Source organism: Podarcis muralis, chromosome 12 (assembly GCF_964188315.1).
Source record: "Podarcis muralis chromosome 12, rPodMur119.hap1.1, whole genome shotgun sequence".
Lineage (NCBI taxonomy): Eukaryota > Metazoa > Chordata > Lepidosauria > Squamata > Lacertidae > Podarcis > Podarcis muralis.
Window position 1 is genome coordinate 28,943,089 of NC_135666.1, and position 19,936 is coordinate 28,963,024.

General features: G+C 44.7%; 1 protein-coding gene across 11 annotated transcripts in view; it reads left to right on the forward strand.

Moving 5' to 3' along the window:
* The first annotated feature begins 301 nt into the window (after window positions 1–301).
* Window positions 302–19,936, forward strand: part of PPP1R9A (protein phosphatase 1 regulatory subunit 9A) — a 144,662-nt gene continuing 125,027 nt past the window's right edge. For 2 of the 11 annotated variants that reach the window (XM_028751104.2, XM_077936950.1), the window contains exons 1-2: window positions 13,752–14,142; window positions 16,286–17,930. In XM_028751104.2, coding sequence (XP_028606937.2) covers window positions 16,485–17,930 — 1,446 coding nt within the window. In that variant the 5' untranslated portion in view covers window positions 13,752–14,142; window positions 16,286–16,484. The other 9 variants (XM_028751100.2, XM_077936949.1, XM_028751099.2 and 6 more) reach the window with 9 other exon arrangements.

Here is a 19,936-nt window from a genome sequence, read left to right on the forward strand (position 1 = left end):
CCTCACCCTGTGCAGTGGTAGGGCCCAATCTGAGCAACTGTCAATTCATCTAACTGGATCACTTGATAGGAGACTGTTTGCTTTTTGGACCATCATCTGGTAGAAAAATGAAGTCGAATCTCTTAGGCTGTGTACACAGCATACATCTGAAGCACATTAAAAGTGCATGGCTTTCCTCCAAAGAATCCTGGGAACCTCACAGAGCTAGTACCCTGAACAAGCTATAGTTCCCATGATTCTTTGGAGGAAGCTTTAAATATATGGGGTGTGTGCAGCCTCAGTTTGCAAGGGGGTGAAAAGAATGTTGTGCCAGAAAGTTCCGGGGCAGTTAGCAGGACAGTTGGGCCACAGACAAGGTGCAAGGAACAGAATGGAGAAGTGGTGAGTTTCAGAAACACAAATGTGGCAGTTCTGTAGTACTTTGACAGAAAACAAGGTTTGGCATTAGAATGGCGGTTAATTTGCCGTGTAAGTTGGTGTAAAGAGGCAACAGTGGCCAGTGGTTTAATATGCTTGTTTATATCATTTGAAAGTTTGGGCTAAGGCAGACTTTTAGAAAGTGTTCTAACACGGACATGCATATTCATAACTACCACATATAGTTGTTACTTGGGTCATGAGCTTTTCACAGGAGAGGAGAGGAGCTAAGATTGTATAAAATGCCTTGAGTTTTCTGTGCATTTCATGAAATTCACAGGTGGGATCCATTATGTGTCTCAAAACCACGCCAACTGTCCAGAAGGAATACGGTGTGGAGGAAATGACCCATTTCAGATGGCACTATGAGATGGGCAGGTGATGGGTGGAGGCAGGAATCAGTGTCTGAATGGTGCTTGCCTTACCTACGTGGGGAGGAAAGTTTGATTTCTGCTTCAGTCAGCAACATGTATTGAGCCAGCATTAAAAAAGTCTGCCTACCAATAAAAAATAATATGGGGTGATATATAATGATAAGAGATAAGAGAAATGCACTCTGCAGTTGTTCAGAGGCACTATTAGCCCTTCACATATTTCAAGTATGGAGTACTGGCATCTGTAAACTGGTTCCAGGATTAAACTCTGGTGAAACGTATCTTAAATTCCAATCAACCCTATGTCCCATCTTGTACAGCTGTGCAAAGTCATAGCGCTTTTTCTTAGGAAAGCATAAGGCAAGCTTCCTTCCTTTGACTCTGCAGAAACAGAAAAACTAGAGAGAGAGAGAGAGAGAGAGAGAGAGAGAGAGAGAGGGAGGGAGGGAGGGAGGGAGGGAGGGAGAGAGAGGGAAAGAAGACATTGTCAGCACTCTGCTGTATTCCATTCTTGGTGGGGTCAGCTGTCAAGCAGCTAGCTCATGAGTTTTCCTTGAAACGTACACCACTTTGTCAGCCTTCCCTGGACATTTCTGCTTGGAGCTAAATGGTTCCAAAATGCCACCTACCACAAACATATGCCTCGTCTTTCAATATATAGCGAGCATTGGCAGCTACACTCTACACAGCTATCTCCCAACTTCAGGCTCTGTTCCAAAACTGACAAGCTTTGTCAGGGACCCAAGTGTGAGGGTGTATTGACTTTCCAGGTCCACCCCCCCCCCCTTTTCTTCACAAACTAGGAGATAAGCAGAACAAAATGACCCCAACACTTTTGCACTCTCAGGGCAAGATCCCAACAGCTTTGGTTTAAGGACTCTAATGGGCTGTTTCAGCAAATCCAGTTCTTAATATTGCACACTAGTCTTTGAGTGATGCAGGATTCCGGGTGCTTACTCAGGGTTCGTGTTTCCTTTGGAAATGAGGCACAGAGGAGACTGTGGTGTCTTTATGCTATATGGTTTATTTACACATATATTCAATCTGTTCACAGCATTGGCACTCCAAAAGGGTCTTGTTTCTCCCATAGCCGCAGCCTTGAATTCAAACATTGTTCTGTCTCTCTGTCTTCTCACAGCTGGCTGGTTTACTTTTGGCTCACATCACTACAACAATTTGACTCAAAACTCTGGCTTTTTCTGTTAAGGAAGGGGTCTCCACCCACCTGCCATCTTGCACCAAACTCCTTAATCCCTCATCACGTCACCAGGACACTATCTTGGGTATTCCAAGAATTAGAAGGCTTGAGTCGCTTTTAACACTTGCTAGATCCAGGGATTAGAGAGGTCTGGCATGCTGCTTAACGCCACCAAACTATTAACATTACTATATAGCTCAGATTCAGCCACACAAGTCAGAAAGGTCACCATAGATTTTTCTATATGCATGTCTGGCTTCTGATAGTGAACACTGAGAGGAAATTATTACCCAGGAATGCTTTTCCTGCTCTTTTACTATAGTGAGAAATGGACAAAGCTTGTTTAATTGGAAGTAAAGTCCACTGACATCAATACAGCTTACCTTCCACTTAGCAGAGTATGGGTCAAAGTGATGGTTTGTTTGCAGTGGTATAAGTAAGACTAGTTTAAAGACTGGGTGGGCTTTGGGGCTGCAGTCGTTTTTGGAATTTCCCAGCGGAATATCCTGATCACCACATCGTTGTAAAATCCTTCCTCCTGTTTAAATGACTGTGTGGTGTATTGGCCCTTCAGGCTTGCCATATCAGGAAGTTGCTAAGTCAGCTGTGAGGCACTATGCTTTCAGTTTCAGTTCTGTATTTCCAAGCAGTGCTTTGCTGTATCTTCTGTCTCCCTAATCTTCTTGTTACTGAAGTCCTTGTTAGTTGCATAGTCCCTGTGTGGCCTCCTCTTACTGGCATGTTTTAGACCTCCTGGACTTCTATTACTAGTAAAAATGTTTACATTTGCCAGGGCAAATAGCTATACCTCATCCTATCCTGATAATTATTAAGCATTTTATTTTATCCTGGCCTTCAGCCAAAGAAGACTCCAAAGTGGCTTACAAATATTGGTGAGAAGAAAAACCTTGCCCTCAGGCTCACAGTGCTCAGATAGGACACAAAAGGAAAAGGACCAGAAGTGTGAGAAGGAAAAAAGCAAGCTCAGGCACTAATTCTTAATTACAGAGATCTGTGGTGAACAACAGGAATGCAATAAATTTTGAGAGGCACTAAAAGTGGCTGGTCTTTCAACAGAATTAAGAGAGAGGCTGTACAATCACTCTCCATAAGACTACTGAAAACGCTGCTGTGAATGACAGATGATGGTGGTGGTCCATAAAACAAAATTCACCTCAAAATTCACTGGGGCGGCTATCTCCAATAATGCTGTGAGGATGTCTGTTCCTAATACCCTGTTCCTAAGTCAGTTGTTACCTTTCTACTTAGCTACATAACAGTAACCTATATACAGTACATCTGGAATATGATCAAAGTCCAGGTGACATTCATATTGTGAAAAAGTTTATAATTAATTTTATGGTGAATGATTTTAGAGTGTTGTTTATGCTGTACTTTTGTACTGTTTTATTGTTGTTAGCCGCCCTGAGCCCGGCTTCGGCTGGGGAGGGCGGGATATAAATAAAATTTTATTATTATTATTATTATTATTATTACTACTACTACTACTACTACTACTACCAGCAATGTAATGATGGAGTTTGAGGTCTGATCTGTACAAGGTAACAAAGATCTGACTTCCACCACCCAAAGCACTAAGAATTCTAGGTCACTATTGCTGAGCAGGGCAAAAATTTGTGGGAAATGTGGTCATTTTGCCGTCCTTCCCACTGTTGGAAACATATCTCCGGCAAGCCTTATAGACCTGTTTCTCTTTCCTTACCTACGTGAAACCCAGCAAGACATCACAGGCTAAAGCTGCTCAGCTTGAGTTGCTCTTATGTTTGCAATGACAGCTTTAAATTTAATTGTCTGGTTGAATCTGTAAGATTTTTGTACATTTTTTCTATGAAAGTAAAAAAGTGGAATGTGTAAATCAGCCCGAGCTGAAAATCGTAATGTCTTATGTGTCATTGTGAAAGGAAAATAAAGCGCTTCAGTAAATAAAAAACAATGAAACAGTTACCATCAATTAGAACTGAAATGCAGACACAATTCAGAAGAAAATTAGAACATCAAAGACAGCCTTAACAAGGTTAATTAAGCTGCCTGAACAAAAATGTGTATTTATGTTTTTAAAACTGTTGTAAATTTCTTGGAGACCTTTGGGTAATAAGCAACTTAGAAGTCTAATAACTAAATAAAAAGATGATCCGAAATACAATAAAACAAAGAGAAGAATAGCATCTAAAGCAATACATAAATAGCAGAACAAAAACCAAACACACAGTTCAAGCTCAGTTTAAATGCCTGGGAGAATAAAAAGAATGTTTTTGACTGGCACACCAAACATAAGCTTCCTTGTGGAGAGAATTTCACAATTGGAGCATCACCACCAAGAAGTCCCTGTCCCTAATTGCCACCCACCATATCTAGACCAAGAACTAGATTTGTTCCTTTCTTTTCTTTTTGCATTTTGAGGCACAACGTGCTCGAATGTGCAAGAGCTGGTCTTCTATTACATTATTTTTGTGTCTAGTAAACAGAATAGAACAGAGCAATCTCTCTTTAGATGAGTACCCATAGTTCCTGGATCTATTACAGATTAATCCTGAAATGTGGATGCACCCAAATACCATGGTGAAAGCAGCTCTAAGACTAAAATAATATTTGTAACTTTGCAATTATTTTTCCCTTCGCCGCTTCTGCCCCATTTTCCAGTCTATTCGGGATTAATGTTATCTTCAGTTCTGCAGCTGCTTGTGAAATAGAACCCTACAGGTGCACTATCAGAATTATTACAATACAGTAAACCAACTCCATTTCTTAGCTTCACAAGCACTGTTATGTGGAATGTGTGGATAAGCCGTACCAAATTCCATGTAGGCATTTGACAAGAAGAGCCTTGGACAGTAACCTGTATCTGTACTGAATTTGTAGAGTGCTGTGTGAGGAAACCAACAAGACATAAAATTTATGGAATATTTTACTGATGCACCTTGTCACACCAAACATGGAAAGCTAGCAAGAAAGCAAGCCTAGCTAGTAATATATAGACTTTCAGGCTCCAACTATCTATCCACTTCCCTGAGAGTAAGTCCCCATTGAACATCATAGAATTTATTTCTGAGTAGATGTCTGCAAGATTGTACAAGATTGTACATTGTCTTACATGTAAAAAGGTAAAGGTACCCCTGCCCATACGGGCCAGTCTTGACAGACTCTGGGGTTGTGCGCCCATCTCACTCAAGAGGCCGGGGGCCAGCGCTGTCCGGAGACACTTCCGGGTCACGTGGCCAGCGTGACATCGCTGCTCTGGCGAGCCAGAGCCGCACACGGAAACGCCGTTTACCTTCCCGCTGGTAAGCGGTCCCTATTTATCTACTTGCACCCAGGGGTGCTTTCGAACTGCTAGGTTGGCAGGCGCTGGGACCGAGCGACGGGAGCGCACCCCGCCGCGGGGATTCGAACCACCGACCTTTCGATCGGCAAGTCCTAGGCGCTGAGGCTTTAACCCACAGCGCCACCCGCGTCCCACATTGTCTTACATGTACTTTCCTTCTAAAGGTGGCTTCCCACATTTCTGTTGATGGGGGGGGGGCGGGACCACGTTGTTAGATAACTCTTCTCATGGGGCTCTTTTAGACTAGCAGACAGCTCGGAAGGCCTTTGAGTGCTGGAGAAAGAAAAATGCACTCACCACCCAAGGCTAGCTCACAGGAATAAAGCAAACTCAACCTTGCACCTAGCAAAATTCTGAAGAAATCTGAATGTGTCCTGTGAATGAAGAAGAAAAAGAGAAGCTGCTCCCCCCTCCCCCAAAGAAGAAATCATTTGAGAAACTGAATACCAGGTTTTGGCACAGCATTGCTTAAAATCCCCCAGAATGCCCTGGAAAGCTTGAGACACCATTTCCTGTGGGAAACAGACAGAAATTGAAATGATGGCCCTCTGTGCTGGCAGGGCTGATGAGAGCTGCAGTGCAAAACATCTGGAGAAGACCAATGTGGGGGTGCCAATCTTAAACAGAACTGAGTTTGGTAAAATACATGTATTTCCAGTGCTTTTTTTCTTAAAAAAAAATGTTTAGAGGCACTCTCATCTTCCTACTCATATTGAAATACTGCCCCTCAGTGAGGCCAAACTTAGATTCACAAAACGTTTAGGGGTATGCGTCCCCCCCCCCGAAAAAAGCACTGTCTATTTCTAGCTTTTCAATATGCTGAAGACGTAAGTGGCTGGAGGGCTGTTCATAGAAGGCTGCTGCAATGTGACAGTGGAGGCTGGTCCATCAGGGACTCTGACTGTCATTGGCTCTGGCCTCACCTGCACCGGATCGCTCTGTCTTCTAACCTACCAGTCCCAAAGGACACCAGTCACCGCTGGTCAATGGGCAGTGCTCTTTCCGGCTGAGAGCTATGCTACCTTGTATGTTGTTCCCAGGTTGATTGCTGGCGAGGCCTGCAGCTGTTGTGGAAGCTTTGAAAGGCTGTAAAGAAAGAGCAAGCAAGCAAGCAAAAAGTGGAGATGCAGAACTCTTCCTCCAGCATTGTACAAATCTCTCTGGAGGCATGTGGCTGAGACCTGACAGCTCTGCAGATGTGTAGAGCTACGTGAAAAATGATGCTAATTAAAAACAGAAGGCAGAGCGAAGGGTCAGTGGTACCGTGAAGGCATTAGTAATCAAGAAGGGAGTGCATTTGCCTTCAGTGGTGTTCAAAGCCCCTTACAGGTGGTGTTGCAGAAGAGCGGTTCACTGTTTTAGCCGTAAAAGTTCCTATCTCTTGATTTTTTGGGGAGGCCATCTTAAAAGCATCATGTCCTATCTTCCGCACCATCGCTTCAGCTTATACATAGAATATTCTGGTTGCCTCTTTCATAGGTGCAGCATAAAGTTTACAGCATAAGGCCAGATGTTATAATTTCCCTGTGCAGAAAAGCACTTTCCTCAGCACCTGGGAACATCATGAATAAATTGTCAGATGTAACAGTCATAGATTCAGGGTGCGTCTTTTATCAGTGTGCATATATGCAGGTTTTATGTGGTAGATGAGGTTGGGGGTTGGGGGGAGCCCATTGTGTTCATGCATCTTCCATCATGAAGGTGCTAACAGTTTTTCACGTAGGAAAATAGCAGTGTCCATTACTAATACTGTAGTGTGCTGCGCCAGTTTAGGCAAACAGGAAGCAGTGAAGATAGCAAAGAGGGATAAATGAAGGCAATGAAGTTATGGGGAGCTGTTATGAAAAAATGGTTGGGAAGGCTATGTGACTAGGAATGGGGGATAAATTCAACTTTATTTGCATTTCAATGAGCAACTACCTAATTTGCACTTCTTGAACTAATATGTGAATCGAAACACAGCTGTCCTTTAAAATTCGCAGTTCTGTGAAGTTTGTAATGGAGTTCTACCGCAAAGCAATGTTTAAAAAAATGCATGTTCTTGGAGGAATGTGTGCCCAAAACAGCATATACTGGTGAAAATAACATAAGAATGCATATTATTAGTGGACATTCCTTGCAAAAAAAATTGTGTACATTAGTAAAAACAGCATACCAAAAAAAAGTGTTTATCAGGAGAAATTTGAACTAAAATGCTGACAAATTTTCTTGAAGGTTCTTTTCTTTCTTGACCAGAAATTGCTGCAGCCATGTAGAGAACTAAATTTTAGGTGGGAAAATTAGAAACTGGGAGAACGTGAAACTGGCAAATTCGACCCCCTGTATGTGTGACTTGGGTTTTCAGTTATGTCAGTGATGAAGAATCCCATCTTCACACAAAATTGGCCATGCTGATGGGAGTTGGAGTCCGACAGTATCTGGAGGACCATAGGTTCCCCCATCCCTGAGCTATGTGAAGATTTAATGAGCTCAGGCACTCTTGCTATCACAATTCACATACATATTTTCTGATTCGCTCTGGAAATTCCCTTTACCAACTCCCAACATTGCTGTTCCATTATTAATGAAACGAAATGTTTATGAATGAATGTAACGAGAACTCCATTGTTCAATTACTGCCCTCAGTAACCAGCCAAATATGTGACCCCTTTTTTGTTAAATTGTTAATTATAAAGTTTTGTTAGCATTATCGGTGGTTCTTTTCTGGGCAAAGAGCTCTCTCAAGCAGTCTCCAAGCTGTCAAGCTGGTTACTATTTCTTAAGTAAATCTAGGACCAATTCTGAAATACTAATAAGCCTTTTTAATGAAGTCTCGATGTTCAGAATATGTGGATTATATAGCAGGCTCACCAAATTGGCTGGGGAGCAAAATGGATAATTCATTTAGTGTTCTTCTTGGGTACAGCCCATTGAACTAAATAGGACTTCTGCAGACATCTGGTGTGGAATGTGCTTTATTTTCTACAAGAAAACAAGAGCATAAATCCATCAGATTAAAAAAACAACAACATTAAACACATCCTTATTTACAGTAATGTGTCAAATTGTTTTATATTCATTTATATTTATTTATTTTATTAGATTTAATATCCGTTTTCTATTATAAGGTCCCAGGCTGGGTTGCAACAGTAAATATACAATCATAAAACAAATAAAACAGTTACATAGTACATTAACAGTGCAATCCTATTCATGTTTACTCAAAGATAGCAGTCCCACTGTGTTCAGTGAGGCTTTCTGATAAGTGTGTTTAGAAATTCCACCAATGCCAACTATCATTTCAGAAAAGGGGCAATCGAGATTGGTTTGTTACGTTGCAACATATTTTTAACTTGGGAAAAACTTGAAGGTCTATGTTACAAGCTATATTTCTCAACCAATATTTTTAGATTACCGTATTTGCTGTTTCTTTAAGAAACAGTTGTGGGTCGTACCTATGGGACCGCCTCTCCTGGTATGTCCCACGGAGGACCTTACGGTCTTCAAATAAAAACATCGTGGAGATCCCGGGCCATAGGGAGCCACGGCTTTTTTGGCCGTGGCCCCGATCTGGTGGAACGCTCTGTCACAAGAGACTAGGGCCCTGCGGGACTTGACATCTTCCCGCACTGCCTGCAAGACAGAGCTGTTCCATTAGGCCTTTGGCCAAGACACAGTCTGACCCCCTCCTTCTGTAACCCTCATAGAACTCTAGCCCAATGGTTGCCATTAATTTGATTCTGAACTGATTTTAGAATGTATTTCAATTAATTGACTGTGATTTTATGTAAACTGTGCTACTTTTACTGTTGTTAGCCGCTCTGAGCCCGGCTTTGGCTGGGGAGGGTGGGATATAGATAAAATATATTATTATTATTATTATTATTATTATTATTATTATTATTATTATTTACACCATGCATGTATATCTCTGTGATGCTACTTTAAACAGCTGTGGCTTCCCCCAAAGAATTCTGGGAGCTGTAGTTTGTTAAGGGTGCTGAGAGTTGTTAGAAGAACCCTGTTGCCCTTCCAGAGCTTTGGTTTCCAGAATGCTTTAACAGGAAACTCTGGGAATTGTAGCTCTGTAAGGGGAACAGGGGTCTCTTAACCACTGCCAAACCACTTAATAAACTACAGCTCCCAGAATCTTTGTGGGAAGTTTAAAATGGTATCACAATGCTTTGAATGCATGGTGTAAATTTGGCCTTGCTCTCTGTTTTATAACCAACGGGCAGAAAGTGCAGGGAAGCAGGTTTTGGCTAAGGATAAAAGAAACTTATTAATGGCAAGAGCAGTTCAGCTGCCTTGGGAAGTCATGGTCTCTTGTTCACAGGAGGTTTTTAAGCAGAGGCTGGGTGCCCTTTCAGGGGTCACTTTAGTTGCAAGACTCCTGCACTGAGTAGGGTATTGGGCTAGATTGCATCTGTGGATCTCTTCCACATATAAATTTCTGTGAGTCTTAATGCCATGTGTGTGTGATCGCATCAAAAATGAAACAAAAGGACTTGTACAGTGGTACCTTGGGTTAAGAACTTAATTCATTCTAGAGGTCCATTCTTAACCTGAAACTGTTCTTAACCTGAGGTACCACTTTAGCTAATGGGGCCTCCTGCTGCTGCCGCGCCGCCAGAGCACAATTTCTGTTCTTATCCTGAAGCAAAGTTCTTAACCTGAGGTACTATTTCTGGGTAACCTGAAGCGTCTGCAACCCGAGGTACCACTGTAGATAAATCTGGAAATAAAAAATGAACAAGATAGAATTCGTAATGCATTGGCCTTGCAATGGGCCCCGGATCCAGAAATACAAGTCAGATTAAAAGAATTCAGATGAAAGACCTTTCTCAGGGAACATCTCCCTGCAGAAGAGGTTGCATGCTCTCTCCCCATGCTCTTCTGGAAAAGCAAGGCTGTGCGGATTCCGCTATGAATACATTAAACTTAGCAGGAACACTTGGAGCAATGTCGACTGTTAGTAATAATGAATGAACAATGAGATTGGAGGGAGAATAAATTGAAATCAACCCACTGGAATGTTTTGTTTAGCCATGCACAAAAATGATACTGAATCTGCACAAAGAGTAGCTTTTCACACTCCACGCAGAACGCTAAGGGGAGAGCCGGCCTCAGCAAGCTCAGGACCAGGTGACCCGGCTGTCCCTGTAGGTCATTGTGATGTGTGGGAGAGTTTCTGCTAAAGGTCCTCAAGACCACAAGACAGTTACTGTGATCAGGTAACTCAGATCAGGGCTTTTAGTGTGGCTGTCCCTGTTCTGTGGAACAGCGTTGCTGTCAAAATACAACAGGCGCCCACTATCTGAACTTTATGGAAACAATCAAAGACAATTGTGCTGCGACAAGCTTTCCCAGCTGAATGAATAGGTCACGGTTGTGGGTGTCTCCTTTAAAAAATGTCCAATTGCTTTTACTTGCTATTTTCTGCACCACTTTAAACTAGGTTCCTTTAGCTGGTTTTTTTATTATATTATGTACTTCACCTTGAGATGAGGATGGCGAGAGCTCCTGGGATAATCTCAGGGTGTGGGTTCAAGCCCCACATCGGGCAAAAGATTCCTGCAAAAGGTGAGCTTTGTGGGCCCTTCCAAATCTGCAGTTCTGTGATTATATAACCAAAAATGGTTGTTTAATAAGAGCAGCCCTGCTGGATTAGACCAAGGACTCATCTAGTCCAAGAACCTGCTCCCCACACAGGCCAACCATATGCCCCATGGGAAACTAATGAACAGGGCTTGAAGGCAAGTTAGTGACTTTTCCTGCTGTTGTTCCTCATACAGGCTGGGGCTGATGGGAGCTGCAGTCCAAATCATTTGGGGGGCACCAGGTGGCAAAGGCTGTTTAGAGCATTTAACATCTATTCTTGGAGGTTCCATGTAGCCATCGTAGCTACTGATGGGCATATCCTTTGTGAATTAGTCTAGTCTCCCTTCAATGCCATCTAAGCTAGTGGCCTTCAGCACCTCAACTTTTAGCAGCAGATTGTACATCTTGCAAATTTCTTTTAAACATTTTGTCTTACCTGAATCTGCTAGCCAATTTTGAGTACTATGCATCGTTTTATAAACCTCTTACTATATATCCCTCTATCCTGTTCCCAGAGCTCTTTTTTTTCTTTTTCTTTTGTAAACTAAAATGTTCCAAATGTTTCAGCCATTCTTGGTTTGGAACAGTGTCCCAACCTGAACTGGCTATTCATTTCCGAAGCTTTTTTTCTGCACCTTTCCCAAAGCTATGTTTTTGGGATGGGATAAGAAGAAATGTACACGACACTTACAAATATCACTGCACTGTGTATTTATATAAGCACGTTGTAATATAAGTATTGCTATTTTCTGTCCCTTTCCTAATAGTCCCCAGCATTCCTTTTGTATATCATATTAAAGGTAAAGGTACCCCTGCCCGTGTGGGCCAGTCTTGACAGACTCTAGGGTTGTGCGCCCATCTCACTCTATAGGCCGGGAGCCAGCGCTGTCCGCAGACACTTCCGGGTCACATGGCCAGCGTGACGAAGCTGCTCCGGCGAACCGGCACCAGAGCAGCACACGGAACGCCGTTTACCTTCCCACTATAAAGCGGTCCCTATTTATCTACTTGCACCTGGGGGTGCTTTTGAACTGCTAGGTTGGCAGGCGCTGGGACCGAGCAACGGGAGCGCACCCCGCCACGGGGATTCGAACCGCCGACCATGCGATCAGCAAGTCCTAGGCGCTGAGGTTTTACCCACAGCGCCACCCGTGTCCCTGTATATCGTATTAGAATTTGTATTTTGATGGATTCATATGCTGTAGGTTGTAATGTGTATTTGTAATTGAAGTTACAGAACAAGGCCCCCAGTGATTTTTCTGTTGTATTTCAAGGGCATAGCTAGACATTCATACAAGACATCTGCTTTGCTGCGCTCTTTGGATGAGCCCAGGTAGTTATCCAAGTCCCCAAAGCCACTGTTTCCCTTTGGTCATTGTCAGATACCCATCCAACCCCCAAATGCCAGTCTTTCCAATTGACTGTAATTTACTGTGAAGTTACAAAAAAGGTGACAAGTTAGCTTGGGTCCCTGTCCTGTAGATGCTCTTCCTTGGATTCACCATCTTGTTCCTCCTCTTGACTGACCACTTTTGTTTTACTCCCTTGGCGTGGCCATTTTGTGTGTAGCGCCTGATGGAAAAGTGAGGTGTACGGTAAATGCTGCTCCCCCTTGCACCTTGGCTGTTTTATTTGATGCTGTTTACACTTTATAGTGCATATTCTATGGTCATGTATATTTTATTAAAAACAGCCCTACTGAAGAACAGAACTTTGTTAGTTGTGGATCAAACCTCTTTAAATATAAACTGCAAAAATTCTCAAGGAAATGGTGCGTTTGTAGATTCATTTGCAAATATTCTAGAGTTCTGTGTGTCTGAAATGTAGTTTCAGGGACAGTGTATGACTGAATGCAGTGTATCACTGAAAGGTAGGACAGCATCTCCAGAAATGGCTGGAGATGTCTGAACCCTGGAGAGCCTCTGCCAGTCAGTGTAGACAATATTGAACTAGGTGGACCAGTGTTTTACCACCGCCAGCCAGTGCAGACAATAAATACTGAGCTAGATGAGCCAACTCGATTTAAAGGCAGCTTCTTATGAGGAATATTGCATTTAGCTGGGAACTGTGTTTTTGACCACTACGCTTACTGCATGACCCAGTAGGTTTCTTTTGTTGTTTGGGGCGAGGAACCCACAGCACTCCAGATATTGCTGGAACTCCAACTCCCATCAGCCCGAGCAGCGCTGCCAATGGTCAGCATCTGGTAGCCCGTAGGTTCCCCGCCCTTAAAGTGCAAGTGTGGCGGATTCAGACGTGCAACCAGTAACGGTGAGGGCGCGTGGCCATTACTCCGTTTATTTCCACGCGGCCAGGCAGGTCAGCTGAGCTCGCTCCCAAGCTTCGAGGGGCAAATCTGTGTTCCCACTAATCCAGCGCCAGTTCCAAACGCAGCTTCTGTTCGAAAACCGAAGTACCCCCGACGGTTGCGTGAACGTGGGGTGTCTTGAAAGACCCCCCACGCGCAACCCAAGGCAGCGGAGAATTTCACCCCTGAGGCGCAGACGGAGTCAGAGGCGTGTAGAGTCTCTCGCCAGGGGACTCAATCCGCTTCCCTCTTGGGAAGCGCTGCGAAAGAAAGCGGGAGCCTCAAGCAGCCTAGGACGCCTGGCGAGAGGCGGGCTGCACGCGGGCCAGAGGGGAGCGCCTGAGAGGCCAAGCGGCGGCGCGGGTCGCCTCTTGTCGTCCTTTCCCGCTCTAGCCGGGCGCGTTGCCGCCGCCGAGCTGCTGCTGCTGCTGCGTGGCTTTGGCGCCTTCTTCCCACCCACCTCCCCAGCCTCCCTCTCCCAGCGGGGCAAACCATTGCAGCGCGCCGAGGAGGTGAGGCACCTGTCAGGCGCTCTTGGCCCGGAGAGGCCGAGGGCCGCCCGAGCTGGCCGGCGTTCTCCCTCCCTAGGGCCGCCCGGGACCCGCTTGCCTGCCTGCCTGCCTGCCTGGGCGTCCCCTGGAGGCCGAGCGGGCGGCGGGAAGCCCGGCTGGTGGTGGAGCCGAGCGCGGGAACCTTCCTCCCCCCGCCCACCCCGCGCAGCGTCTCCGGCGCCACCGCCGCCTGCAATGGCGTGCAAGAGCCGAGTCGGAGGAGCTTGCTGCTGCCGGGCAGGCTGCGGGCGGCGGCGGCAGCAGCAGTGCCGGGAGGTGGCGGGCCGGTGGACAGCACGGCGGCAGTAGTAGCCGGAGAAGCGGAGGGGGATCGAGAGGCGGCGGGGCTTTTGCAACTCCGACTCTCCCGGGTAAGGTGCCGCGGTGAGCCCCCCCCCACCCCCTTTGCAAAACAAAACCTGCCTGTGTGGGGCTCGCTGTGGCTTGACTCCTGCGGCCGGGAGCAGCTTTTGTTTCGGGAGCACCGAAAGTGGGCAGGCTGGCTGGTTCGCTTGCAGGGCTCGTGAGCGCCGTCTTGCTCCTTGCATTCTTACACAGCCGCCGCTCCTGTTGCAAGGTGCTTCCCGGCTCCCGCGTTTCCTGCCTGGGCAGTTTAGCAGCGGGTTTTCCCCCCTTTTTCTTCCCCGGCGGGGACAGAGTTGTGCCTTTTGCGCCACTTTCCTATAGGGAGCGTGAAAGACGTCGCGCTGGGCTGGAGAGAGAAAGGAAAGGAAGGAAGGAAGGAAGGAAAGAAGGGGATTCATCGCCACACTTACTAGCTGGCAATATACCACCCCTCCCCGGGTTGGTTTCTTGCACGAGCGACGCCGACACAGCGAAGCGTGGAGGTTGGGGGAAGGTTCTGCGCCTCGAGATTGATTATAGACTCTCACCTTCGCTATTATTTGCAAATGACCCTTCCACGCCCCCCCTCAATTAATTGCATGCTTGGGGACCAGAGAGAGAGGGGGGGGGGGCGATTTGGAGGCAGGGATGTGGTTCTCTTCCAAGGAAGGGATTGGGGGGGCATTAACGGCCACATCACAACGTTGCTTAGGAGCAAATAACCGCTTAGTTGTCAAGGCTGGAGAACAGACGCAATATGGGCGCGAGTCTTGTAATCTGTCTCGCAGCCCTGGCAGCGCGTTGACTCGGGCAGGCGGGAGGATGCGGGGGGCGGGAGGCGGAGGCCGGTCGGGGCCGGAGCGAGCCGAGCCAGGTCCACATGTGTGCGGTGCCCGGGTCGGTTGCTTCGGGAGGCTTCCAGCTGCGGTGAAGTTGTAGCGGCGGAGGAGGCGGAAACAGAAGGGCGCTAATGAGAGATTTTGCTCTATTATTAGTCATGTGCTGCTCTTCTGTATTTCTTTAGGGCTGCTTGCTCAGGCTGGAAGCAAAACCCATTTCCTCCTCCTCCTCTATTAAACGACGCCAAGGGACTCTGCCAGCCCCCGTATTCCTCCTTGCGGGAGGGCAGGACGCTCGGGATTCATATAAAATGCCACTTGCCGTACAGATTTTACCGAGATCCAGACTGGGAAATGGACAGATTTAGCCGGCATTGAGGTTTCCTCTTCCCCCTTTCACTGCACCTTTCATGGTTCTTTGTCATGCTGAATATACCCCAAGCGGAACAGGCAAGTCTTTACCATACCAAATTATTTGCTTCCTGCAAGTTCTAAATTTCTGTGCATGTGATTTCTCTGTGCCTCATTTCTCTCTCCCCCCCCCCCCCACCCCTACAATCTCAGAGCGAGTTTATTAATTTGTTCATTTGGTGGTGTTTTGAAAATGAAGGCAGCAAAATGTTGCTGTTTCAGAGGAGCGTGTCACTCATGGCTGCATCACACCATTTCACAGTGGTAGAGATATGTGTACCTGACTCTTCATCATCATTTGAAGGGAACTTTAATGATAAAATGCATTGGTATAATACAGAACTGTTGTACAGTTGAATAGCGTGTATATGCATGTGCATACATTGACTGTTGGGAAAAAGAGGGATTTAGGTCTTGGTCCTACACAGAAGTAATGTCCCCAGTCTCAGTCATGTGATAGCAGAATAATGATTTGTTTATGATAGGAATTTACTTCACTTACTGTTGTCTTCTGCTGTTACTCCATATAATGATCCAGAGGTCTGAGTAATGAAATCCAAAATGGGTTCTAAAAGATGGAGTCCTGATTAGCCCTCACTTAAATGAAGTTCTGAAGATACTATAACATTCCATCATGATGCTGTTAAAGCATGAAACAGTTTATTTATTCAATTTATGTTTCTCTTCATTTAAGGAGCTTAGGGTATGTGTCAGTGGGGCTTCCCAGGCAAGTCTCCCATCCATATAACTTCCAAATTCAAATGTGATTCCTTTGAGAGATGGAATTGCATCTGGTGGCTTCATATCATAACCTTTCCCTTTTATAGCCAGCCATATTCTAAAACTGATGTAAATATTGAATAGGTATGAAGATCTACAAACCCACTGATATGAATCAAAATCCTCCTTTGTGTTGCAGGTTTCATCAACATTCTTTTGAAAGACATCCAGTTTCCCACTTGTTTTTGTTTTTGCTGGTACCCATATCTGGAGGATTGTCGTCTGCCTATAAGTATGGCCTTGGCAGAATCTAATGTCCTTTAAGCCCCTCATCCACAATCTCAACTGGAGGGTACAGCGGCCACTATGTATGTTGGTTTAACATCCCAAAAATAAACATGATGAAGACAGAGTGTTCAGGGGAAAGATCAAATCTCCGAAGTGCCTCTCCTCACAGGAACGCTTATAGGACTGAGTTCCAAGCATTGAAAAGCACCTTTGACAAGCCTAAGTCAGATGGAGAACAAAAGACTAAAGAAGAAGGAGAGGCTTCTCAGCAAACCAGGGGGAGGAAATATGGATCTAACGTCAACAGGATTAAAAATTTATTCATGCAAATGGGCATGGAGCCCAATGAGAGTGCTGGAGGCATGGCAAAGACCAGAAGTAAAGGTGGACCCCTATCTCCCCAAAGAAGAATTAGGCCGAAAGAGCTTGTGGAGAAGGGAGATGGATCAGTTGTGAAGTTAGAATCTTCCGTTTCAGAAAGGATTAGTAGGTTTGATGCTATGCACGATGGTCCTTCTTACTCCAAGTTTACTGAAACACGGAAGTTGTTTGAAAGAAATACTCATGAAACAGGGCATTCAAATCGCTACTCCCCAAAGAAAGAGAGATCCGTTTCTAACAGTGATCTTCAAGATGACTGGTGCAGCTCTAAGTCTAACAGGGGAAGTACAGATTCGCTGGATAGTCTTAGTTCAAGGACAGAGGCTGTTTCTCCAACAGTGAGCCAACTTAGTGCAGTGTTTGAAAATACTGACTCACAACAAAATGTTCTAGAAAAGACGGGAAACAATGAAGAATATTCTGTAACTGGCCACTATCCACTAAACCTGTCTTCTGTGGACACAAATCTGTCTTCCAGTGTTGCAAACCTCGACGATTTCAGCCCCATAAAAGACGCCAATGCTTGGCCTCCATCAGCTAAACAAAATGCCAGCTCAGCACCTGTTGAAAACTCTGAGCAGAACAGTAGTAGATCTCCATCAGACAATGAAACTCCCAAAAGCACTTTGCCTTTGTCAAAAACAGGTGGAATACAAAACAAGGACGTGTGCTACGATTCTGTTGATGCCTGTGAAGCGACTAAACAAGAGTCAGTAGATGGACTTGATAAACAAAGTTTTGGTGAGAACTGTACGAGCAGTAAGGCAAAAATAGAGCCTGTAGTACCACCTTTGCAGCAAAAAAAGATCTCTGCTGGAGCTGAGACTGCAGAAATATCAGGAAACTTAATAGCTAGTGATGACATCACAGTCAGTGAAGCTTCGCGTTCTGTTGGCTCCCACTGTGAAGATACAAATGGAAAGGAAGAACAGGAAGACTTGAATAACTTTCAGAGTTCTCATGTGTATATGCACTCTGATTACAATGTCTACAGGGTACGATCAAGATATAATTCTGACTGGGGGGAGACGGGAACAGAACAGGATGATCAAGAAGACAGCGATGACAACTGCTATTACGAACCTGACATGGAATGTTCTGAAATTATTGGATTGCCAGAAGAAGATGAAATCCCAGCAAGTCGGAAAATTAAGTTTAGTTGTGCTCCAATTAAGGTAAGTTTCACTGGTCTGTTATTCTTTACATTGTTTTCGAGTGGTTGTTTTTGTTCTTTTGTTTTAACTCGACACTGTCTCTGGCGAATTTTTTGCTAGTTGCTCCCGTTATTGAATTTGTTTTGTGGCCTTAGGATTCATATTTGGTCCTGACTGGAAAATAAGGATTGATTCAAATTTTTAAGAATCATTCCAAGCTCTAATAACTCTTGTTTGCCCCTTGTATAGTTGTGGCTAACCTGTGTGTCAGACATATTTATTGTCACAATATTTAGGCATACTTTCACTCAGAAGAGTTTGATGTGGCTAGAGCAGGTTTGAAATGGTGCTAATCAGCCTGTGTCTGTGATAACTTCTTCTTTTCCCCACTGTAGGGTTTTGCCTCCTATGGTGGGAAGTGGGTAGCTAGATCTCTTTCGTCACTTAGCAGTGATTCTTCTTCTGTACACTCTTCATGCCTCTGGGATGGGCAGCTTCAGATTTGGTCTTTGGGATTCCAGTTGCTTATTCCCATATAATGCTTCTGCAAACATTGTATAATGGCAGCCCTTTCCAACAAGTGTCTTTGTGTGTAATCCTTGACTGCAGGATTGATGGTGAGAACATGTGCTAGGGGATTAGATGAATTGCCTATAAAGTCCTAAATTTTAGAGAATGGCTATGGGGTGGGGAGGGGGAGCTCTTTATAACATCATATCTCAGGTACCCATTGAGATGATAGGCACTGTATACAAGGGCTGAGGAAGTATTTTTCAACATTAATCATCGCCGTTTTGTCTGTTAACGTGTCTTAAATCACATTTCCCCCCCATGGCACTTCCATCCTGCAGCGTAGGATAACTGAGACTTGCAACACCATATTTCCTAAGCCTAGCTTAGGTACAAATTGTTAACTGCCATTTCATTATGGAGGCTTACAATAGGTTTCAGAAATGCTTTCTATAAGAGGGCTTTTGAGATGGTTGTATCAGGCCACAAAGATTCCAACATCTGATTCACATTCATTGGGCAAGTTTAAGGCCCAGTTGATTGTAATCAGGGGCTTGTGTCTTTCCTGGGAATAACTAACATTATGAACATAGTCAGAGTTATATAGCAGCTGACCCCCAGGCAGCAGTGTGAAGCCAAATGGGCCAGCTTTCTTGCTGAAATATCCCAGATTAATTAACTTTAAAGCAGTATCGGCTAATCAGAGGCACTGCAGCAGTGAGGTACTTGGTCCCTTCTGCTTTCTATATTCCACCATTTGGATAATTGCAAACTGAGTTAGTCTAGCCTAGTGGTGTTGGTGTTGGTATGGGGCAGGAAGAGTCAGTTCCCTTCGAAACAGTTTCTTTCTTTCTTTCTTTCTTTCTTTCTTTCTTTCTTTCTTTCTTTCTTCTCACCATCCTTTGGATAACCACAAACTGAGCTAGTGAAGTGGATGAGAGACTGAATTGTGAACCAAGAAGACCTCCCATTCAGAATTTTGTCTCTGCTATGAACTCAGTGGGTATCTTTGGAAGCCATTCTCTCTGGGTGCTACAGACATGATGGTTTTGTTTTTCTCTCCCAGGTTGATCTTACCCTCCCTTTGCAACCCATTTGTCAGGCATGCTGATTAGGGAACTGGACGTTGTTTAGTAGGCTCCCCTGCCCCCACCCCCGGCTGTCTCATTTCTTAATTTTAAGGATTTTATGCATTTCATAAATTTAGTCTCCTCAAGGGGTAGTTGCCCAGCATCTCCTAACAAAGTGCTGGAGTGGTATTCAATATGTCCTGGAATGCAGTATTTTTTTGAAAGTCATGTTTCTGAGAGCCCTGTTACTGAGAAAACCCCACCCACTTTCCTGATTTTTAGGAAGCAACTCCTTCCTTCCTTTTGCAGTGTCTTTCCTTGCAAGTTGAAGCTCGGGGTAAACATTGCATTAGAGGACCTTGATATATAAATGTGATTGTGTTGTATTTTCTTATGGGAGAAATCTCTCATTGGGTTCTATCTAGTAGCTTGACAATTCCCTGAGCA